At 45.3% G+C, this 20,093-nt stretch overlaps 1 protein-coding gene across 1 annotated transcript in view; it reads left to right on the top strand.

Moving 5' to 3' along the window:
- Nucleotides 1-18,217, top strand: part of LOC147616301 (uncharacterized) — a 149,144-nt gene extending 130,927 nt beyond the window's left edge. Inside the window, exons 15-21 of the mRNA XM_086777027.1 lie at nt 15,955-16,070; nt 16,320-16,371; nt 16,478-16,872; nt 17,027-17,119; nt 17,257-17,573; nt 17,698-17,763; nt 17,876-18,217. Coding sequence (XP_086633153.1) covers nt 15,955-16,070; nt 16,320-16,371; nt 16,478-16,872; nt 17,027-17,119; nt 17,257-17,573; nt 17,698-17,763; nt 17,876-17,950 — 1,114 coding nt within the window. The 3' untranslated portion in view covers nt 17,951-18,217. The remainder of the gene's footprint in view (nt 1-15,954; nt 16,071-16,319; nt 16,372-16,477; nt 16,873-17,026; nt 17,120-17,256; nt 17,574-17,697; nt 17,764-17,875) is intronic.
- Nucleotides 18,218-20,093: the final 1,876 nt, after the last annotated feature.

Below are 20,093 nucleotides of genomic sequence, written 5' to 3'. Positions count from 1 at the left end.
CAGTGCATACCGCGGAGCTCCATATGAGCGGCTGTCTGGCCCGCTGCTCATCACAAGTAGGTCTCTGAGAAAGCCCCGGTCTCAGCAGCTCCCAAGCTCGCAGGATGCTCAAGGCAAATCTGTCCTCCCATCCTCTACTGAGGCCTGTCCTCCTCATCTCTATGAAGATCCATTGTATCTCTGGTGCCCAAGTGCCCCCTGCTGGAGGAGCCCTAGCCTGCAGTTGCTGAAAAAGAAGCTCCTTCCAAGGCTCAGCGCCTGGAAGCAGCCCCCGAACAATAAGCTTCCCCAATAAGGCTCTACTCTGATCAACTGGATCTTAATGCCCAAGCCCCCCTGGGCCAGCGGAAGAGTAATAACTGCCCAAGCAACCTTAGCCCGGGCTGGCTGACCGTCCTGCCCAGACCAAAGAAAGTTCCTGATCAGCCTCTGTACCTGGCTGATGCAAGAGCTCGAGAAGATCCAGCAAGACGTGATGTACCACATGGTCGCTAAAAGCACCTGATTTGTCACCACCACCCTCCCAGCCAAGGATAGCCGAGCTGTACTCCAATACAAAAGCTTCTTCCGAATGCTCAGAAGAAGCGTGGCGATCTGCTGCTCAGGTGACAAATCAAGTCCAATCTGGCATCCCAAATACCGCACTGTTGTGCCAGGAGGAATCCATCTAAAACCCGGGTCTGGGCTCCATGCCGGAGTGGGAGCACTACTGATCCAAAAGGCCACTGTCTTGCGCCAATTGATCAATGCTCCCGAAGCTGCACCAAAAACCTGTAGCGACTGCTCTGCTCTCTGAAGATTGGCCTCCTGGCCATGCAAAAATAATCCCGTGTCATCAACAAACTCAGAATCGAGCAGGTCCTCTCCCCGGATTGGGAGCTGGAGTCCTCTCAAACCAACCTCCTCTGCTGTCAAATACATGCTCATAGCCTCAGCAAAGAAGAGAAAAAGAAACGGGGTGAGAGGGCACCCCTGACGGACTAATCTGGTCAACTCAAAACTCGGCCCCCGTCCTCCTGCCATCAACACCTGGCTACGAGCTGTGGAATATAGAGCCGCCACCCCTCGAATCCAGACTGGCTCAAAACCCAGGCGAAGCATAGTGCCCTCTAGGAAACCCCAATCGACTCTATCGTATGCCTTCTCAAAATCGAGAAGCATAACGACCAGGTCCTCGCCGAGAAATCTAGCTCGGGCCGTCGCCTTCCTACTGAGGCTTGACATCACAAAACATGTGTGCCTTCTGAGGCTTGAAATGACAGAATATGTATGGCTTCTACATGGTAACGTGTATGGCTTGTGAGGCTTGACATGACAGAACATGTGTGGCTTCTAAGGGTTGACATGGTAACATGTATGGCATGTGAGGCTTGACATGACAGAACATGTATGGCTTGTGAGGCTTCACATGACAGGACATGTGTGGCTTCTTAGCCTTGACATGATAGAACATGTGTGGCTTGTGAGGCTTGACATGAGAAGACATGTGTGGCTTTTGAAGCTTGACATGGCAAGACATGTGTGACTTCTGAGGCTTGACATGACGGAAACATGTATGGCTTATGAAGCCTAACATGACAGAACATGTGTGGCCTATGGAGCTTGACATGACAGTACATGTATGGCAGATACAACCTGACATGATGTGCTCTTCTTACAGCAAATGTATGGCAGATACAGCCTGACATGATGTGCTTTTCTTACAGTACATGTATGGCAGATGCAACTTGACATGGTGTGATCTTTCTCAAGACTAGCAACCCTAGTGCTCACTTCGTACTTATGTTTTGGGAAGGATTCAACATCCCTGAACATTTAGAAAAGCGGCTTATGGATTTATGGATATTTGGGACACAGTTGGCTCTTGTGCATGTGTCTGGTTATTATCAGAGTTATTGACTCCGGGTATGGATACAGTTTCTTGATACGGTTGGCTCTTGTGCCCGTATCTGACTTCGGATCGTGGATATGGAATTATGGCTTTAATGATGGACTTATGTAATATATTATACTACGGATGGGCAGTGGATCTGCTATACTTGAAGGATATTTGAGTGGTATCAGGCTTATACAGTTACAGACAATTGTCTTATAAGACAGAGGGGATGTCACCTATTTGGTCCTCTCACTAGTCTTGAACATTGTTTGATACTCTGTCGGGAACCAAGGTGTGAACGGGGATTTTCCACGGAAGAAAGCTGGAGCACTTACTGGCAAAGTTTGGCCTGAAAGATGGCCATACAGCATGAGCAGCATGGGATTTTATTCAATAAAGTGACTTATAATGTTTATAAGTCGGTGTGTTCACACATCATTTAAGTTTGGCCGGACATATTATTATGTGGGCGTGGATTTATGGACATGCGGGATAGCTTGTAGCCCAAAAAGTCAATAAAAAGCTAGGCGCCCACCTTTTATGAGATATTTTTATAGTATGGACACTAAAGATGGCAAGTTTGGTGATTTATAGAGTGATTGGCTATATAAAGCACAAATTAGGATATTTTTAGCAGGGAAGGCCACTTTTGGCAAAAAGGAAAAGCACACGTAATATAGAACTGGTCGATTCTATTAAAGGAGGGCTTGGGCGTTGTTTTATGATCATGCGCATCCCTCTTCAACATACTGGGTGCTTTCTCTCTCTACAGGCCGACCTACTCTATTTCTCCCTCCTGAGTGACTGGCCGTACAGCAGTAGATCCTCTTCTATGGTCTGGCCGTACAGCAGGTACAATTATGGGCATCTCCTTCCTCCTCTTGTGCTGGTCATACTGTGGACAGCAGGCCAGCCATCTTACCTTCTCTCTCTTGCACTGGTTCAGGCCGTACAGCAGGTACAGCAGCACTGTACAGCTAGTACAGCAATGTGGTACAGCATGGAAAGCCACCTTCTCCCTGTTCTGGCGACTGGCGGGCAGCAGTTTGACATTCTCTCTCTCTCTCTTGTTCCTGAAGTGCAAACCGTACAATGGTACAGTGGTCGGTCAGATTCTTTTCTCTTTTGCTCAGGTTGTACAGTGGTACAACAGCTGGGTCATTTCTTCTCCACTCTTCACCACTCCCTCCCGGGCATTGGTTCAGGGACTGTATTTGAGGTATCAAGGGCTGTTTTTGAGAGCTTTTCCGAGACTGTTTCGAGAACCTTTTTAGGGCTGGTTTGGCACAGAGTTTGGCGTTGGGTTTGACACTGCACCGGGCTGTTGATTCGTATTGGTTCTTGTAGCAGTTTGTGCTTTGATTCTTGTGCAAGTGTTTGCTGGGGAAGCTTTGTGGAAAATCCGGTGCAGTATTGCACCGCACCTTGGTTTGATTGTAACCTATTTACTGGAGTAAAGCAGTTCTTATGGGGGGGGCGGCCGTTCCAGCTCTGTGTTGTGTTCTCTTTAGCATTGTTTATGGTTATTTCCACTTTGTTTTCATATCTTTGTTGTCATCTGAAGTGTCTGTTCATTGTTCCGGGTTCCCGTCCGGTTTCATAGAGTACTTGCAGAAGCACTCAGAGTACTTATAGAAGTACTCAAAGTACTCGCAGACGTACTCAAAGTATTTTTAGAAAAACTCAAACTACTTGCTTAAGAACTCAAAAGTACTTGCTTAAGTACTCAAAGGACTTGCAGAAGTATTCAAAGTACTTGCAAAAGTACTCAGAGTACTTCTAGATAAACTCAAAGTACTTAGGAAAGTACTCAAAGCACTTGTAAAATACTCAAAGCACTTTCAAAAGTACTCAAAGTACTTGCAAAAGTACTCAAAAGACTTGTAGAGGTACTTAAAGTATTTGCAAAAAAACTCAAAAGTACTTGCAAAAGTATTCAAAGTTTTTGGAGAAGTACTGAAAGTACTTTCAAAAAAACTGAAAGTACTTGAGGAACACTCAAATTACTTGCAAAAGTACTCAAAGTGTTTGCATAAGTACTCAAAAGACTTGCAGAGGTACTCAAAAGTACTTGCAAAGCAACACAAAGCACTTGCAGAGGTACTCAAAAGTACTTGCAAAGCAACACAAAGCACTTGCATAAGTACAAGACATACTTGCATAGGTACTTCAATTTGTAGAAGTACACAAAATACATCCACTCAAAATACTTACAAAAACTCAAAGTACTTCCTAATGTACTTACAGTACTCGCTAAAGTTTTTAAAAGAACTTGCTAAAGTACTTACAGCACTTGCAAAGTACTCAAAAGTATTTGCAAAAGTACTCAAAGAGCTTGCAAAAGTACTCAAAGTTCTTACAAAAGTACTCATAAAAACTTTTGAAAGTACTCAAAGTACTTGTAAAAGTACTCAAAACGCTTGTAAAAATACTCGAAGTATTGTCATAAACATATAAATCAAGTATTTCAAAATTACTTTTAATTCCTCTACCTGTAGTAATTCCCCAGCAACCTTTTGCATTGATAAGTCATCCATCATGGCCAATAGCATCTCCACATCAACCCCACAGAACTGCATGCCCATCCGGCAAAATTCGATTTTCCCAAACTCTACCACATCCGGCACAGTCGTCTCTTTCAAGCCTACAAGCTGCCTTTTCAAAGATTCCATCTCAGCCAAGAACTTTGCAACAAGACCGGAAGCCCCTTCGTCCCTTGGCAACTTATCCCTCTTTTTAGACAAGTCTCTTGTCGCCCCTGCCATCTCCAATGCTATACCTGCCACCCTTTCCTTGGTATGGCCTCTGCGAGCTTGATACATGTAGAACAAGATGCCTATCCTACCCCTTTTTCTTTCTCTTTTTCTTGATATATGCGCCCCCGACTCCCCAAAGCACCCTACGAAGACACTATGCTCTTGGATGCTACTTCAACATTGCATGGGCCATTCGTGTTTCTCCAATTGTTCATCTTCCTCTCCAGGGCTCCTTTGGATTGCATCTACAACACATTTTTCCCATACTTTATTTACCCAAGCAATCTGGTGCTTGTCCAAGTCACTTTGAGCTGCTTTGCATCTCTCATATGCAAAGCAACGGGCAAAATTTATAGTGATTTCACTGTTTTTTTTTTTTTTTGGGGGGGGGGGGGGGGGGGGGGGGGGGGGGGGGGGCTAGTACACCTTCAGATATAATAAGCAAAACTCAGACTGAAATTCCTCCCGCAGCATGTGCACATAAAGCTGGGAGTTCTTCTAGAAGGGTGACTTGAATATTTTTTTATTTTTATTTTTTTTCAAAAAGAGACTTCTATTAAGTATGAGAAAAACATACAACAATCACAGCTATAAGCCAGAAAAGAATAGAATCACCCCAATATGTAAGGTGATTTCAACCACTGAGGAGCATCATGATGCCATGTAAGACCTGTGGTACTAAAGGAAAAAAAGATGCCATGGTCCCATTCCCGCATACATATCACACACTTCGCTTGCGCAGAACGAGAAGATCCCTGAATGCGAGCCCAAGTAGCCATAAGAGTATGGATGATATCACCCCATATAGTACTAATGCACTGAGACCCAAAAATCTGGACACCCTCAATAGCCTCCGTGCATCTAGCTCTCCAGATCTGCCATGCTGTAATACTGGCAATAGTCTCCCAACTGGTGTCAATCCTCTGTCTAGGGGATGTATAATCAGAGTGAGGAACATCCTGCAATAAACCATGCTAGGCAATACCTCTACGAATGAAAATAGCAGAATCTGTACCACTGCCCTCATAAAAAAGCTGCGAACCAGACTGGGAGAGCCAAGCAACTGCCTCCCAAGTCACATGCATGGCTCGGCCACTCAATTTGCCCATAAGTTGGGCTACAAGACCCCAAATCTGTTGTGCAGTGCTGCATCCCCATAAACAATGTTGTACGGTCTCAGAATCTGCCGCACACCTAGGACAAGAAGGTGCTACACCGAAAACTGATCTCCACTGATTGGTAGGTGGGGAGACCACCATGTAAGAATAACCAAAAGAAATGGGAGATCTGGCTCCTTCTGTATGAGTGCCAAAGTCTGCCAATATCTGCACTGTATTACTAGAGAAATATCATAGCTCTCTCAATGAGGCCTGAGAGTAGGGATCCTATGCATCTGTCGAGTGAGGAGAAGCCTAGCATTCCGGATAGTGAAACTGAAAAAAGGAAGGCTTTTCAAAGGATCGAAGGTATCAATCCACTCCCACTCTCCTGGATCCCACTGAAGATATTTGATAGGACGGCCACCATATAACCACAAACACCAACAGCCATGAGTCACTATCTGAGGAGAAGGGTCAATGAACCAGTGCGACCAACAATCCTCACTGGACTAAGCCTAGTATCTGGGATGATCTCCTCCATGCTACATCTCCTCAATCTCCCACCAAGCATGATAGAATAAATGAGGCAATCTGTATCCTCCTGGCCAGGGAGAGCAATGACCTGCAGAGGTATGCCTTGTCAGAATCGTGTATGCGGAAGCTTAACACACGCAGTGAGAGAGAGAGAGAGAAGTTGACGCAGAGAGAGAGAGAGAGAGAGAGAGAGAGAGAGAGAGAGAGAAGTTGACGAACAAGGCTTGAAGTGCTTTAGCAATGAATAGATGAGAATTACAATGGGTGGGCATGGGTATTTATACCCTCACACTAGAAATGGCCGACTCATGTAGCATAAATTAAATAATAACTTATGTCCTTTGTCCTTTGTTAAGACTCGTTTCCACATGAGATACTACTTTTAACACCCTCTCTGTAGCTCATAGTGGGCATAGATGAAGAAACCAAGTCGATGTAGATGCAACCATGGACACCTCAGTACTGGCCGGATACCGAATACACCTCGGAAAATGCACCAAACAACCTGTCTCCTCAAGGAATGCCATCTTGAGCTTCAGCTGCCACATAGAATAATGAATTGCAGACAACTCCACATCCATGATCCCCCATTCGTTGAACTGCGAACACATCACGTTCAAAAAATCCTCTGAACCTTGAACTGTCGACACACGACGCCCAAAATTCTGCTACACAATGAACCAGGAACTCATCCCATCCATAGTCTGCTACCAATGAACTACGAACACATCACGTCCATAGATTTGTCAAGCTGTTCCATGCCAGATGCATGTGCCTTGAACTCCGACACACGGGTCCAAATCACCAAAACGGGAGCACAGACTGCCCCTCTCTGCCACTCACATGCCTCTCTCTGGCTGAAGCACGTGGTAGCATCCATCCACCAAGCTAGAATGCTGGAGCATGTGCCAGTGTAGTCCTCGCCACACCGGCAGACGCCGTAGCATCTCTAGTAGAATCACTGTCAGTGTCATCCTCGTCAGCTTTGCCTTTTCCTTTGTCATTCGTCGAGCCTTGAGCTTTAGCTTTGGATTTGCAATCCCGAGCCAAATGCCCTCGCTTTCCGCACTTATAACAACGGCTCCTAGACTTCTTATTGGATTCCGATGCAGCATGTGCCGATTCTACATCCTTCGGAACTCGAATCTTGCCTTGGGAAATGAGCACTGCTTCCTCCTCAATGAGAAAAGAGCTAAGATCATCAAATTCCAGCTTTTCCTTCGTGACTTGTAAGCGTAATGCCCTCGAGACCATCTCGTACTCCTCAGGCAACTCCTTAAGAACCAAGGCAGCTAACTGGGTACTAGTTAACGCACTATTCATAGCCGATAACTGATCATGGATAACCTTTGCCTTCATTAGAAATGACTGCATAGAGGTCCCGGCTTCAAACTTGATGGAAAACAACTAGCCGAGAAGGGTTACTGCTCGCATTGTTGAGTCTCGATCAAACATTCCTCCAAGCTTTGACCACATTTCCTTGGCAGTCTTTAAAGTCTGAATGGCAGGGGAAATTTCCTTGGTGAGAGATTCTGCAATCGCCGACATCGCCTTCGCATTGTGAGCATCCCAATCCACAAGAGATTTGAGAAACTCCTCCTCCTGAAGACGTGTGAACCGATTGCTATCCCTTCGGGGACGTTCCTCCGAGCCATCAACAATGTCCCATAAGCCTTTTCTGCTAAACCATAGCCTCGTGATCAAGTTCCAATGCGCATAATTGTCGCCATTCAGTTTGTCGTCCTTGCTCGAACACGGGAGTCCCATCTCGAAAACTCCGTCCACCTCTTCTCAGTCGACCCGGTCTGCCCACTCCAAAGTTTGCCAAGCACAGAGAGCAGTAGCGTTTTTATGAAACGCTGCCCAAGCCACGTGTGTCGCTTCTTCTCCTCCGCGCTCTCTGCCGCCTTGTAGTGGCCACCTTCAACACCTTGCGCTGCCTGCACCTTGCTGTAGTGCTTGACTTCTGCCTTGTTACAGCCGCCAAGACACTCGCATTGCTGCTTGCTCTGTCTGCAAGGAAACGCAGCTGCCAATACTTGGCTGCCCTGCTTTGCCACCTGCAACAAAAAACTGCGTGCTGCTTTTGGTGTGCAAGCTTGTGCCACCCAGAAACGCAGCCTGGTGCTCACTTGCGTACAGCCGAGGATCAAGAGCTCAGCTCTGATACCATGTCAGAATCGTGTATGCGGAAGCTTAACACACGCAGTGAGAGAGAGGCAGAGAAGTTGACGCAGAGAGAGAGAGAGAGAGAGAGAGAGAGAGAGAGAGAGAGAGAGAAGTTGACGAACAAGGCTTGAAGTGCTTTAGCAATGAATAGATGAGAATTACAATGGGTGGGCATGGGTATTTATACCCTCACACTGGAAATGGCCGACTCATGTAGCATAAATTAAATAATAACTTATGCCCTTTGTTAAGACTCGTTTCCACATGAGATACTACTTTTAACATGCCTATCCTCAAAAAAACTCCCAGCCAACTCAGATGATAGTCTCCGTGAAAGGTCCCAGAAAGCCACTCATGCGGAATCGTTGCATCAATCTGATCAATACGAATGCGAGAGCCCCTAAGATGCTGAATGGATGCAACTCTCCGATCCTTCGGAAGACTCTTAAAGGTCTTCCAAGCAAGAACTGTGTATGCGCATCTCTCCCATCCTAACCATTGCATATAACGAGATGCACCAAGTAGCCGACTAGCCTCATCCCTAATGAATTCGTTCCACATAATAGGTTGTTGGTCAGCCTCGTCCAAAGACCTAGGAAGCCTTTGTCGCGAAAAATATCTCATGCCTCTCCATGCTCTGACAATGGCTGCAATAAGAGGGGAAGATGGTGCCCTAATATCAGCCTCTGTGAACAAAAAACGTGTGCTGGGCATCCAGTCTCTCCCGACCCTGGGTGTACATCGGAAAATCTGAGACAAGAAAAAATCCTTCCAAGGCTCAATGCCTGGTAGGAAGCCTCTGACCACCACAAGTTTGCAAAGCAACGCCCTGCACTGAACATCCGGATCGATAAATTGCGGATCAATCTCCGCAATTGGCCAATGCACGCACAAGAGAAGCACCAACAAGAGGCAATAAACCAAGCTGAGGCAAGCAAAACCTGATTAGCCACCAAAGCTCTAGAGGCTAAATCCAATCTCCTGGAGCTCCAATGGAGGAGCTTCTTCCAGATACTCATAAGTGCTGGAGCAAACTGCTGTGCAAGAGAAATATCAATCCCAACTTGGCATCCCAAATATCTAGCAGTGCATCCTCTGCTGATCCAAGTAAAACCAAGCTCTGCACCCCAATCAACTCTCGGTGAATCACTAACCCAAAAACCAATAGATTTGTGCCAATTAATGAGTGCCCCTGCTGCCAAACAAAAATCCTCTAGTGCTACCCAGAAGGAACATAAGCATATATGTGAAGCCTCCAAAAACAGGGCTGTGTCATCAGCTAACTCAAAGTCAACCAATTCCTCTTGACTACGAAGAGGCAACCTCAATCCTGAAATACCAGCAGTGGAGCGGAGAAAGATGCTCATGGCCTCTGCAACTATGATATATAATAATGGGGCTAAAGGGCAGCCCTGTCGTACTGAGCGAGAAATCTGAAACCACTCTCCTCTATCACCGCAAGCAAGAACTCTACTGTGGGCATCACAATACATGCATGAAACTCCCTTGATCCATCTTTGAGAGAAGCCCATATGTCTAAGAGTACCCTCAAGGAAGTCCCAATCCACTCTATCATAGCTATGCCTTCTCAAAATCCAAGAGCAGAATAGCTAAGGATTGATTGCTCGCTTAGCCCATTCGACGGCCTCCCAAACCGAGAAAATGTTATCAAAGATGCTCCTGCCGTATAAGAATCCATTCTAAGTATCATGAATAACATCCTAAGGTGACTTGAATATTGACAACCACTCCTCTTCAGGAAGATCGTCAGCCAAGAACTACGATGGAAGCTTCCCTTCCAAGCTAAGCTTGTACTCCGCATGCAGGTCCTCCTTTGTCATACAAAATCATGCAGGTCCTCCTTTGTCATACAAAACGAGAAAATGTTATCAAAGATGCTCCTGCCGTGTAAGAATCCATTCTGAGTATCATGAATAACATCCTAAGGTGACTTGAATATTGACAACCACTCCTCTTTAGGAAGATCGTCAGCCAAGAACTACGATGGAAGCTTCCCTTCCAAGCTAAGCTTGTACTCCGCATGCAGGTCCTCCTTTGTCATACAAAAATCATGAGAGCATTAGCATGTCTGTGTCCAAAAATGCATTTGGACCATTCCCTATGCACAAAGACCCACGCTTTAAACCACATGCACATGCCTCACTGGAAAACAACAATGCGTGAACGACACCAAAGAAAACAATTTAGTGCAGGGTTCACCTTTGACACAACACTTCGACGAGGATTTCGTTGTGGCTAGATCATTCGAAAAACCCTCTTGTAGGTTTTTGGGGGCACACTTTCAGGGAGGTATCATCATGCTTGCACATAAAGAAACACATGAGTATCATGCACATTCACCAAAGAAATGGACAATGGGCATGTACGAGAGAGAGAGAGAGAGAGAGAGAGAGAGAGAGAGATGCAAGTGGGCAAGAGCTGTTATGTAGCTCTAAATTGACTAGGAAATGCTTGCGGTTGCCGTAAAGAAAGGGGGGAGAGGGAGAGCAATGAGGTTTTTGCACAAAACGAAAAGCATGAGAGAGAGAGAGAGAGAGAAAGAAAGAAAGAAAGAAAGTTATATTAACGTCTACGGAAGACCCCAAGGGCCTATGAGACCAAAAGTAATACAATGGTACCATGGATATACTAAGCCATGGAAAACTGAAAGTAAAAGTAAAATGAAAACATCTGACAGTACATGTGAACAACAGATGATCCCTTGTAGAGTGAGATATGCTGTGATCAGCTAATGTCGATACCCGTCTCGGCCAAAACTGATCTGATGGTGGAGTGAATGCTAGGCCTCTGTGATGGGAACGTGACATGTCGGCGGAGAACCTCACGAATCCGTCTCTGTGTGGTAGAGGGTCGTGATGCTTTGGGTCGGGGACATCTGGCTCATAGAATGGATCGGGCTCTCTCACTAAGAACTCCTCTGGGGCGTGGAGCTGGAGCGTGGATACGGGTGGTGGGCTATGATGTCGTAGTAGAGGAACTGTTGTGGGCAGTAGATTCCGATGTGGATGTATGTACCACAAAGAAATCTGTGTTGGCTCTCTGTGAGGTGTCCTGTCGGAGCCGAGGCTGTCTCTCAGCATGCTGCCTCAATAAGCCGGGCAACTGAGCATATAATGGGCCTCATCCTCTATTCCTTTTGTGATGCATACTGTGCATGTCCTCTCCTCATGTGGGATATCCTCAACTCTACTAGTCTCTACTTTGAGACGGTGGGAGGATACCCTGAGCTGGCCGATCGTGATACGCATGGCATGTGACATGTGTATCTATATGTATCCCGGGATCTCAAAGAATCCATCCTCGGAGAGTCTCAAGAAGTGATCTCTGGAGAACTCACAGTTCTTACCAATCTCTGACGGAGACACCCATGTCTGATGTATGTGTAGCCAGAGTAGATCTAACCGGATGATCCGGTTGATCTCCTGACGCGTGAGAGATCAAGGTATGGGGAATCCAGGCTATATTGAAACGGGGGGAGACGGTCCATCTGTATGCCATGTGCATGAAACCACTCGACTACCTCAAAGTACCATGCATGTGTCGGTAATGGTGGTGGTCGTGTCGCTGAGGAGGAGGGCAGTCCAGCTCGTCTCAATCGCTCCCTCTCCCTCTCGTGGTATAATTGCATAGAGGACTCTAGTGCTAGTCGTGATAGGCGATCTCTGCCAAGCATGTATACATGCTGAATATAAGTGACAGTCTGAAAAAGGGCGTCTGTAACCAGTGGGGCAACCCCAAACTCTGCATGTAGAATGTCATGTCGTATAGATGGCTTACTTCTGATCATGCGTGACAACATCGTCACCTATAGCCTCTCTATGCTCCTCCAGTGATCCTTCCCTAGGCCTAGCCTTCGTCAACTCCCCATAGAATCATGGGATAAAGATACTCATATAGAACTCATTATCAGATAACAATTCATTCAGAACACACATAGCCGTTGGTCGTACTAGAGTATCAAAGTTAGTGCGGGGTTCTTGGAAATGTGCTTGGAAACACTGTCTCTCCATACGGGCTAGGGAGGCGTGCCCCCTCGCAAGTCAGTCAGTAGCAGCTGTGGTCATGCAAAACAAAGGGCTTGTAAAAGATACACATACTTCTGCACAATCTCCACTGGGGCATCTCTCGATATGAAAGAAAATCGTGAGGCGACTGCATAAGATGTGTTGAAGACCATAACCTTGGTTTTGCCCAAATTGACTGTAAGGTCTCTCTCCCTGCAAAATTTGTCCAATGCATTTAAGTGTTTCTGTAAACCCTCAGTTGAATCTGAGATCAAGACAATGTCATCAGCATATAGCAATATGGGCACTATTGTCTGAGCCCATCGTGAACCTCTACCTCCGAAACTGTCCACAAATACTGCGATCTCATCAATGTATAGGCCAAAGAGTGTAGGTGAGAGTGGGCAGCCCTACTTAACCCCAATAGTGCTACTACATATATCTCCCGAGGTCCCACCGGGTGCACATACTCGGCCGGGTACTACCTCATATAGTGCCATCACACCCCATATCATCTCATGTGAGAACTGGAGCTCCTGCAAGTGTCCTATCAGACGAGATCGAGGGACGGAGTCAAAGGCTTTGCAGAAATCCACAAAGCAGCAATACACATGTCTCTTTGAGGACCTTGCCTCCTCTATGATAGCCCGTAAAGTAAAGATATGGTCCAGCGTGGAGAAGTTTCTCCTAAAGCCTACCTAGCCTGATGCTGTGTTTCCCATCCTCTCTACCATCATAGAGCTCATCATGTCCTCTAGTACTACCCCATTTTGGCCATTGTGTGACCAATCATGATAGTCCTGTAGCTACCTAGTTCCATGGGATCTCTTGCATTGTGGATGGGGACAATGGTGTTGGTGGTCCAGGAGGGTGGGAAGCCTTCACAGAGTGCTTTGTTAAAAAGACTGGCAAGAATGGGAGCCAATACGTGGTGCCCATGGGCAAAATGTTCCGCGTGTAGATCCTCATGATCTTCTGCTCTCCCATTATGCACCTTTTTAAGAGCCCTAGTAACATTGGGGGAATCAAAGAGAGAAGATGATGTAGGCCTAGGGATGTGTGACATTTGTGGTATAGGCTGGTTTGGCACATCATACAGCTATCGTGCATAGGCTTCCCAAAGGCTAAGATCTGTGATAGGTGTAGGTGCTCTTTTTTCTTCCAGAATGTGCCAAGCTTCTGAGTTGTCCTCGCTCAAAAAGAGCTAGTATAACTCTTGTTCTCGTCTGGCGAGAAATGCCCGTTTCTTTCGGCGAGTGAATGTACGGAAGATGCGTTGCATCTTATGTACTGAAATCAGCCCATGTTCCCTCTCGCATAAGAGGCGAAGCCTGGTGGTTTTGCACTCTTCATCATACCATCCATTCTGGGGTTGGGATCCCACTGGCAAACTTGCTATGGAGCATGTGGTGTAGGGGAAGTTGGCGTGGGCGGAGTAATGGATGATGGAGGAAAGTTGGGATGTGGAGATAGGGAGGGATAAGTCAAGAGCTGAAATGTGGCAGGAGAGGTGGTCCTCATAGATGTGGTCAAGAGATAAGTCGAGAGAGAGAGAGAGAGAGAGAGAGAGAGAGAGAGAGAGGGCGGGCGAGAGCTGTGGTACCTGGGTAAGGGCATGAGGTTCACACACACACAGCTGTAATACTTGTAGAACTACGTTGGTGTCCCACAACAAAGCAAAGGGGTATGGTGTATCCTCGCTGCAATGAGGCAAAACAAGGCTAGAGTCTCGCTGCTGAGGTATAGAGTCGAGAGAGGCAATGGAGTGCGGTGACGTTTGAAAATACTTTTTACACGTTTGGTGAATTCGCATCTAAATATGATTGTGTTATTTCCCCAACCTTTCAACCATGCAATTCATACTTGGAGTTCCTTCCCTCCTACAACAACTAATTCACTCGGAGTAAATCTTTTCCCTCCACAAGAAATCCACCCACAAAAACCACTTGAGAAAACCCAAAAAAAGGAGAATAGTGGTATCACCAATCCATGCTTTCACCCTGCAGAGGAGTTGGCGGAGGCTATGAAGTCACTACTTAAGGGAAAATGCCCGGGAGAGAACAGGCTTTCGGTCTCCTGATTTCTTTGACACTGGGATCTCATGGAAGGTGGCTTCAACACTACCTAATCACAGGAGCCATGCCAGAGAGGCTATCAGAAGGACTTATCCATTTGATTCCCAAGGAGGGTGGGGATAGATTGGAGATTCGACAGTGGAGACCCATCACCCTCCTAGGGACCCATCAATTGGCGATTGCAACCCTTCCTCCTTGATTTGATCCATCTCCTTTCGGAGCCCTGGGAAGCAGGATGCACCTGCAAAGGGGTTGGATGCGGGGTTGAAACCATGGTGCCATCGAGCGAAAAACGCCTGAGCATGTGTATCAAGATGGGACTCAAACTCCACCAGGGAGTCCATGCCCAAAAAAAATGTATGTCGGTGATTTTATCGGGCTCGCCAACGAGGGCTGCCTAGAGTAAATCCGGAATCTGTCCATGCACCGGGTGGCAATCTTGCATACCAGAGAAGGAGCCACAACTGTAGAAGCCAACAATTTTACATACCAGAGAAGAAGACACAACTGTAGAAGCCAAGAGCTGGAGGTCCGCTTCGAAAAATGTCAAAGGGCGGCAGCCTGGATCAGGGATGATGGAGTGGCTGCCATGGAGTCCTGTTGGGGTGAAGATTAGAAGGCGCCGACACTCTCCGAAGAAGAAAAACTACCCGCAAGCAGACACAAAAACCTGTCAAAGGGGAGGCCAAAGAGGAAAGGGCTTGGGCGAAGGCAGAAAGGGCATGCCAACTGGAGGCGAGGGCTGCACAGGATGATGGAGAAGGGGGGAAGGAAGCGGGGGTGGAACTGGACAATGGCGAATGGGGGACAATGGGGGAAGCAGCAGGCAGGACGGCAGACGGGCAGGAAGGCAGAAAGGCAGGGCTGGACCAAAAGGTGGGAAAACAGGCAGGTGCGCACCAGAGGCCGGAAGGCAGGGGGGTGCACGAAGGAGGGTGATAGAAAGTAAGAATTCCTCCAAAGCACCTTGCTCAGAGGGGTAGGTACCACCTTCTTTACTGACACATTTATCTGTGGGGTGCTGCCCTACCAAGCTAAAATACCTTCTGCAATCCTTGCCCCATCTTCAAGATGAAACATTGTAATTTTATTGAGCAAACAAGGATATACTTATGCTAGTATATGTTTGTGGCAATCTTGGTTGGTATCAATCTCTGTGGAAGGTTCTTTTCAATTCTACAAATTTGGGCGGTAGGCACACCTACTCTGTTATGTGTCCAATGTGTGAAATCGTATCAATGGGTGGTGATTGTTTTCAGCTGAGAGGTATTTTTGTCCTATATGTTGCATGAAAAATTGCAAATCTGGTTAGGGATAGAACAAGATTTGTCTTCCCTGGATTTGTGGATTTTGTATTTCGAGAAGTTTTTTCCTTATCTCAACACTCATAAAGTGCTGCAAAAGTGGTTCTTTTTTCAGCCACCTATTCAGGAATGCTGGTTATGAGCTGGAAGATCTTTGCAACAAGAAGAGTGTCCAAGGTTTTCTAGGGGCATCTTCCTTTCTCAGCTCTTCCATGCTGTTACCTAGTGAAGGTATTTCTCTCTTCAAAGTTAATAAGGCATGCATCTAAAAACATTGATCCTTTGCAATATGGACTCGCCTCACCTTTCCTGCCCCCCCCCCCCCCCCCTCCAAAAAAAAAAAAAAAGGAATTACAGTTTTCTAGTTGGATCTCTTTTTATAACAAGATTCAATTTCACAAACTTTTTTTTGATAATTTGCTTCTCAAATGGGATTGAAAGCATTTTTGGTCCTGAGATGTGTGAACGTTTATATTACAGGAGAGAAGACAAAATCAATGGAAATGCAATTCTACGATCATGTGATGAAAGGGTGTGTGAAAGGATTAGATTTCAATTTTGGCTAAGGGATTTATAGTAGGCAATGCAGCCCTCATCGAAATGTGAGAATGTTGAAGGTTTCTTCTGTATGCATGCAGAATGAATACCTGCAGTGAGCCTGTAAAACAAATCCAACCTGAGAATTCTGTCACGTCAGCATTTGATTTGAAAAAGATCCATTCTCTTAACATCAACTCGATTCTGGAGCGGCTGGGCCGTCCTATGACTCTTGTCAGAATGAAAAGAAAATCCCATCTTTTAAGACCAACAGGAGTGATGCTTCGAAAACCCTCAAAGCTATTGAGGCAGACGCCTACCATAAAGTTGGATGAGCTAGAGTACAAAGGAGCAGCAGCCCTCACACATGAGGTTGATGGTCAGCAAAAAGAGAAGACACATCTGAACTCTGAAGTACAAAGCATTGACATGCCTGAGTCATTGTCATCTGAAGTGGTTTCAATGCAAGAAAATGGAGGGCACACTTCTGCCATGGGTGAGACCAGTTCTTTTGTTGACCTTTCGAGAGCTAAACACACAGATCCAAGCTGTGACTTTGCATAATGCTCCAGGTTTTGGAGGTGAAGTTCATTCTGACCAAGCATTTGTCAAGATTCATGATGTGACTGGCAAGTTTCTCTGGCTCGCAGATTCTTTTGTTACAGACGAACCATATAATGATAATACATCCAAACAAGAAGCAGATTCTAATGATGACTTGGCTCTCTATTACTTAGATACAGGTACAGGCACATGTGCTTCAAACTGGGTTGTTTTCTTTGTTTTGTTTTTTTTTTAATGCTATTATAATTCAGCTGCAAGAGCTATTATCTTCTTGGACTAGGATAAAGCATATTTCTTGCAATACCAACGTGGGCAGGATCAGAAGTAGGCCATGAAGTGCTGCTGCCAACAGATGCACAGAATTCCCTTTTGAGGAATATTCCTGAAAAGGAAGTACTGCCTCCTTTGGACACTGCTGCCAAATCCAATGCCATAGTCTTCACAAATGATGGATTCAGTAGTTTGGACGAGAAGTCAACTCTAGGGAACACTGCATCTGGATGCAACTCCCAATCTAGTTCTTGTGTGTCTTTCGAAATAGCAACGATGGTGCCCAAATCAACAAAGAAAAAGGGTTTTGTACTGACTGCTACCAGGCAGTGTATATGCAGTATGCCTCCTTATGGCTACATGGTCAGCCCTGTGTGTGCTTTTGTTTCGCAATAATAACCTACAATTTTGCATTTCTTTTGAGGCCAATGGTGATCTTCCTGTGCATGTGTTAATAAATCCTTTATGTCTTGATATTTTTGTCCAGATAAATTGCAAAATCTGCGGGTCTCATAACCATGCGACTTGTGTCTCGTTGGAAGGAATCAATCAGGTAAATGCTGTAAGTGGTCAAGACTTGTTCTGCTTGGAATAATCATCTTACAGACCAGTGTTAGAAAATTGTCTTAAATCCCCCTCCTCTTTTTTTGCACAAGCGTCAACAGGTGAAAGTTATGTTTGTGCCTGTTGCAAAGAGCACCCAAATCGGAAGCGAAGGCAAGTGCAGAATACCAGACTAAGGATGGAAACGAAAGAGACAATCCAAAGGAGAGAATGTTGACGATGCACATATGTATGGAGCTTGAACAGTGACCATAGCATAGAGGAGAATTGAATTACTCTTGCTTAAATAGCCACATCTTGAAATTAGGGTTTGGCATTGGGGCCACCTACCTCTGAAATTACTCACATACAAATCTTTTCACATCCCTTGTCACCTTTTAATGAACCTTACAAATGAACCTGGTATTTCAACCTTTTAATATTTCTAACACTAATGAAATTGCTTACAAGTTGCTTCTTTTCTTTAGGCACCAGCATTTCATAGAGAAAGTAACTCTCCATAGCTTGTTTGATTCAAAAAAATCCATCTCTTTGACCGGTATTTGCAAGGGCTTGCAATAGGAGGTCTAAACATCGGAGAATGTCACTTGGCCATGTCCATTCAGTCACCCAAACCTCCATGTTGTACCTGGTGATTACCTAAAGAGTTTTTAGTTTCTTGCTCACCTCTTTTAGCACTAGCTTAAGGCTCCAAGTATCAAGGCTATCTAGTCTCTACATCCCTCCACCCAAGGGGATAGGACCATCCTAGAAGTCATCTACATGTACAATCCCTTTCTTGTTAAGTGTCTTAGCAGCATCAGTAGCATCCGGGTCTAGCATGGCTAAAGGAGGATTAAAGAGATGACTCTACAACAAATAAAGTACCCTATTAGGGAGTATCCAGAAGACCACCATCCTAGCAAGGGCCATACTTTTTTCTAACTTTTCACCACATGTGCACACTGCAAAAAAGGCATCCTCCTTCCTTTGATGGAAGCCTTAGAGAAAACTTTCTCAAGCATGAGATATATTTCCATTCACCCTTATAGACTCCTACCTCCACCTTAGCAATATGCACTTTGAGCATCCAACAAAGACTAAGATTGAATCTATTCAAAGAAAACCCTTGCTTGCCTAGCCATTCTTACCTTTGTATGGATTTGCATATTTAGAATACCCAAAACCCCTCCTTGTCTAGCCATTCTTATCTTTGTATGGATTTGCATATTCAAGATACCCAAAATCCCACATCTCATACCAAACCTAAGACCAAGCGAGGAAGGAGAAAGCCCTCTTACCTCTCTTATTCGTTCATAAGGACCTCACATGCTTTAGGGGACCCTACTCTAATGGGTCTTTTGAAATTCCATCATATGAGTAAAGAAATGCACGTAAACAAAAAGGACATGTTACTAATGACAACCCTGGAGTGAAATGAAAGCAACATAGCATTCCATTTCTTTAAGAACCTGGAGTGAAATGAAAGCAACACCTCCTCTCATTTCTTCACCTTGTCAACTATCTTGCTAAGCAATCCACCAAGTCTTCAACTCTCCACATGCTTTCACACCTGTAGGGAGTGAAATAAAAGCAACAAAACATCCCATTTCTTTAAGAACCCTGGAGTGAAATGAAAGCAACAACTCCTCTCATTTCTTCACCTTGTCAACTATCTTGCTAAGCACCCAATCCACCAAGTCTTCAAGTCTCCATATTCTTTCACACCCATAGGGAGTGAAATGAAAGCCACGCAACGTCCCATTTCTTCAAGAACCATGGAGTGAAATGAAAGCAACATAGAATCTCATTTCTTCACCTTGTCAACTATCTTGCAAAGCACCCTATCCACCAAGTCTTCAAGTCTCCATATGCTTTCCCACCCATAGGGAGGACAACCTAGATGTTTGAAAAACATATCCTTTGTTCACCACCCTACAACCCCATTAATGTATGTCAAAGGCTTCATCCTTTGAGAGATTGATCGGCCTCTTGAATTTGAGGATATATTACATTTGGAGTTAGAAGCAGTAGTAAATATCTGAATTTGAGGATATATTACATTTGGAGTTAGAAGCAGTAGTAAATATCTAAATGAGAATAAATGCTCTTCAAATTTAGGCTTCCAAAAACAAAATCGAGTCATTTACATAGCATTGGTTGATAAACTATTCCCTACCTTCCATCTATAAGTAGTCCTCTAATCTGACCCTTCTCCCCCCCCCCCCCAGCTTGAATGGTAGCAAGAGAGGGTGTATCGACATTGTCTCCAAGCATAAAACATAGATCATATTTACGCAAAGCCTAATTTGGACCCTATTGATGGAAGACTAATAAACC

Source organism: Cibotium barometz, chromosome 38, assembly GCF_041138505.1.
Source record: "Cibotium barometz isolate CiBa-2024 chromosome 38, ASM4113850v1, whole genome shotgun sequence".
NCBI lineage: Eukaryota > Viridiplantae > Streptophyta > Polypodiopsida > Cyatheales > Cibotiaceae > Cibotium > Cibotium barometz.
The sequence above is the reverse complement of the archived record's forward strand: the minus strand, read 5'-3'. Positions and strand labels throughout refer to the sequence as shown.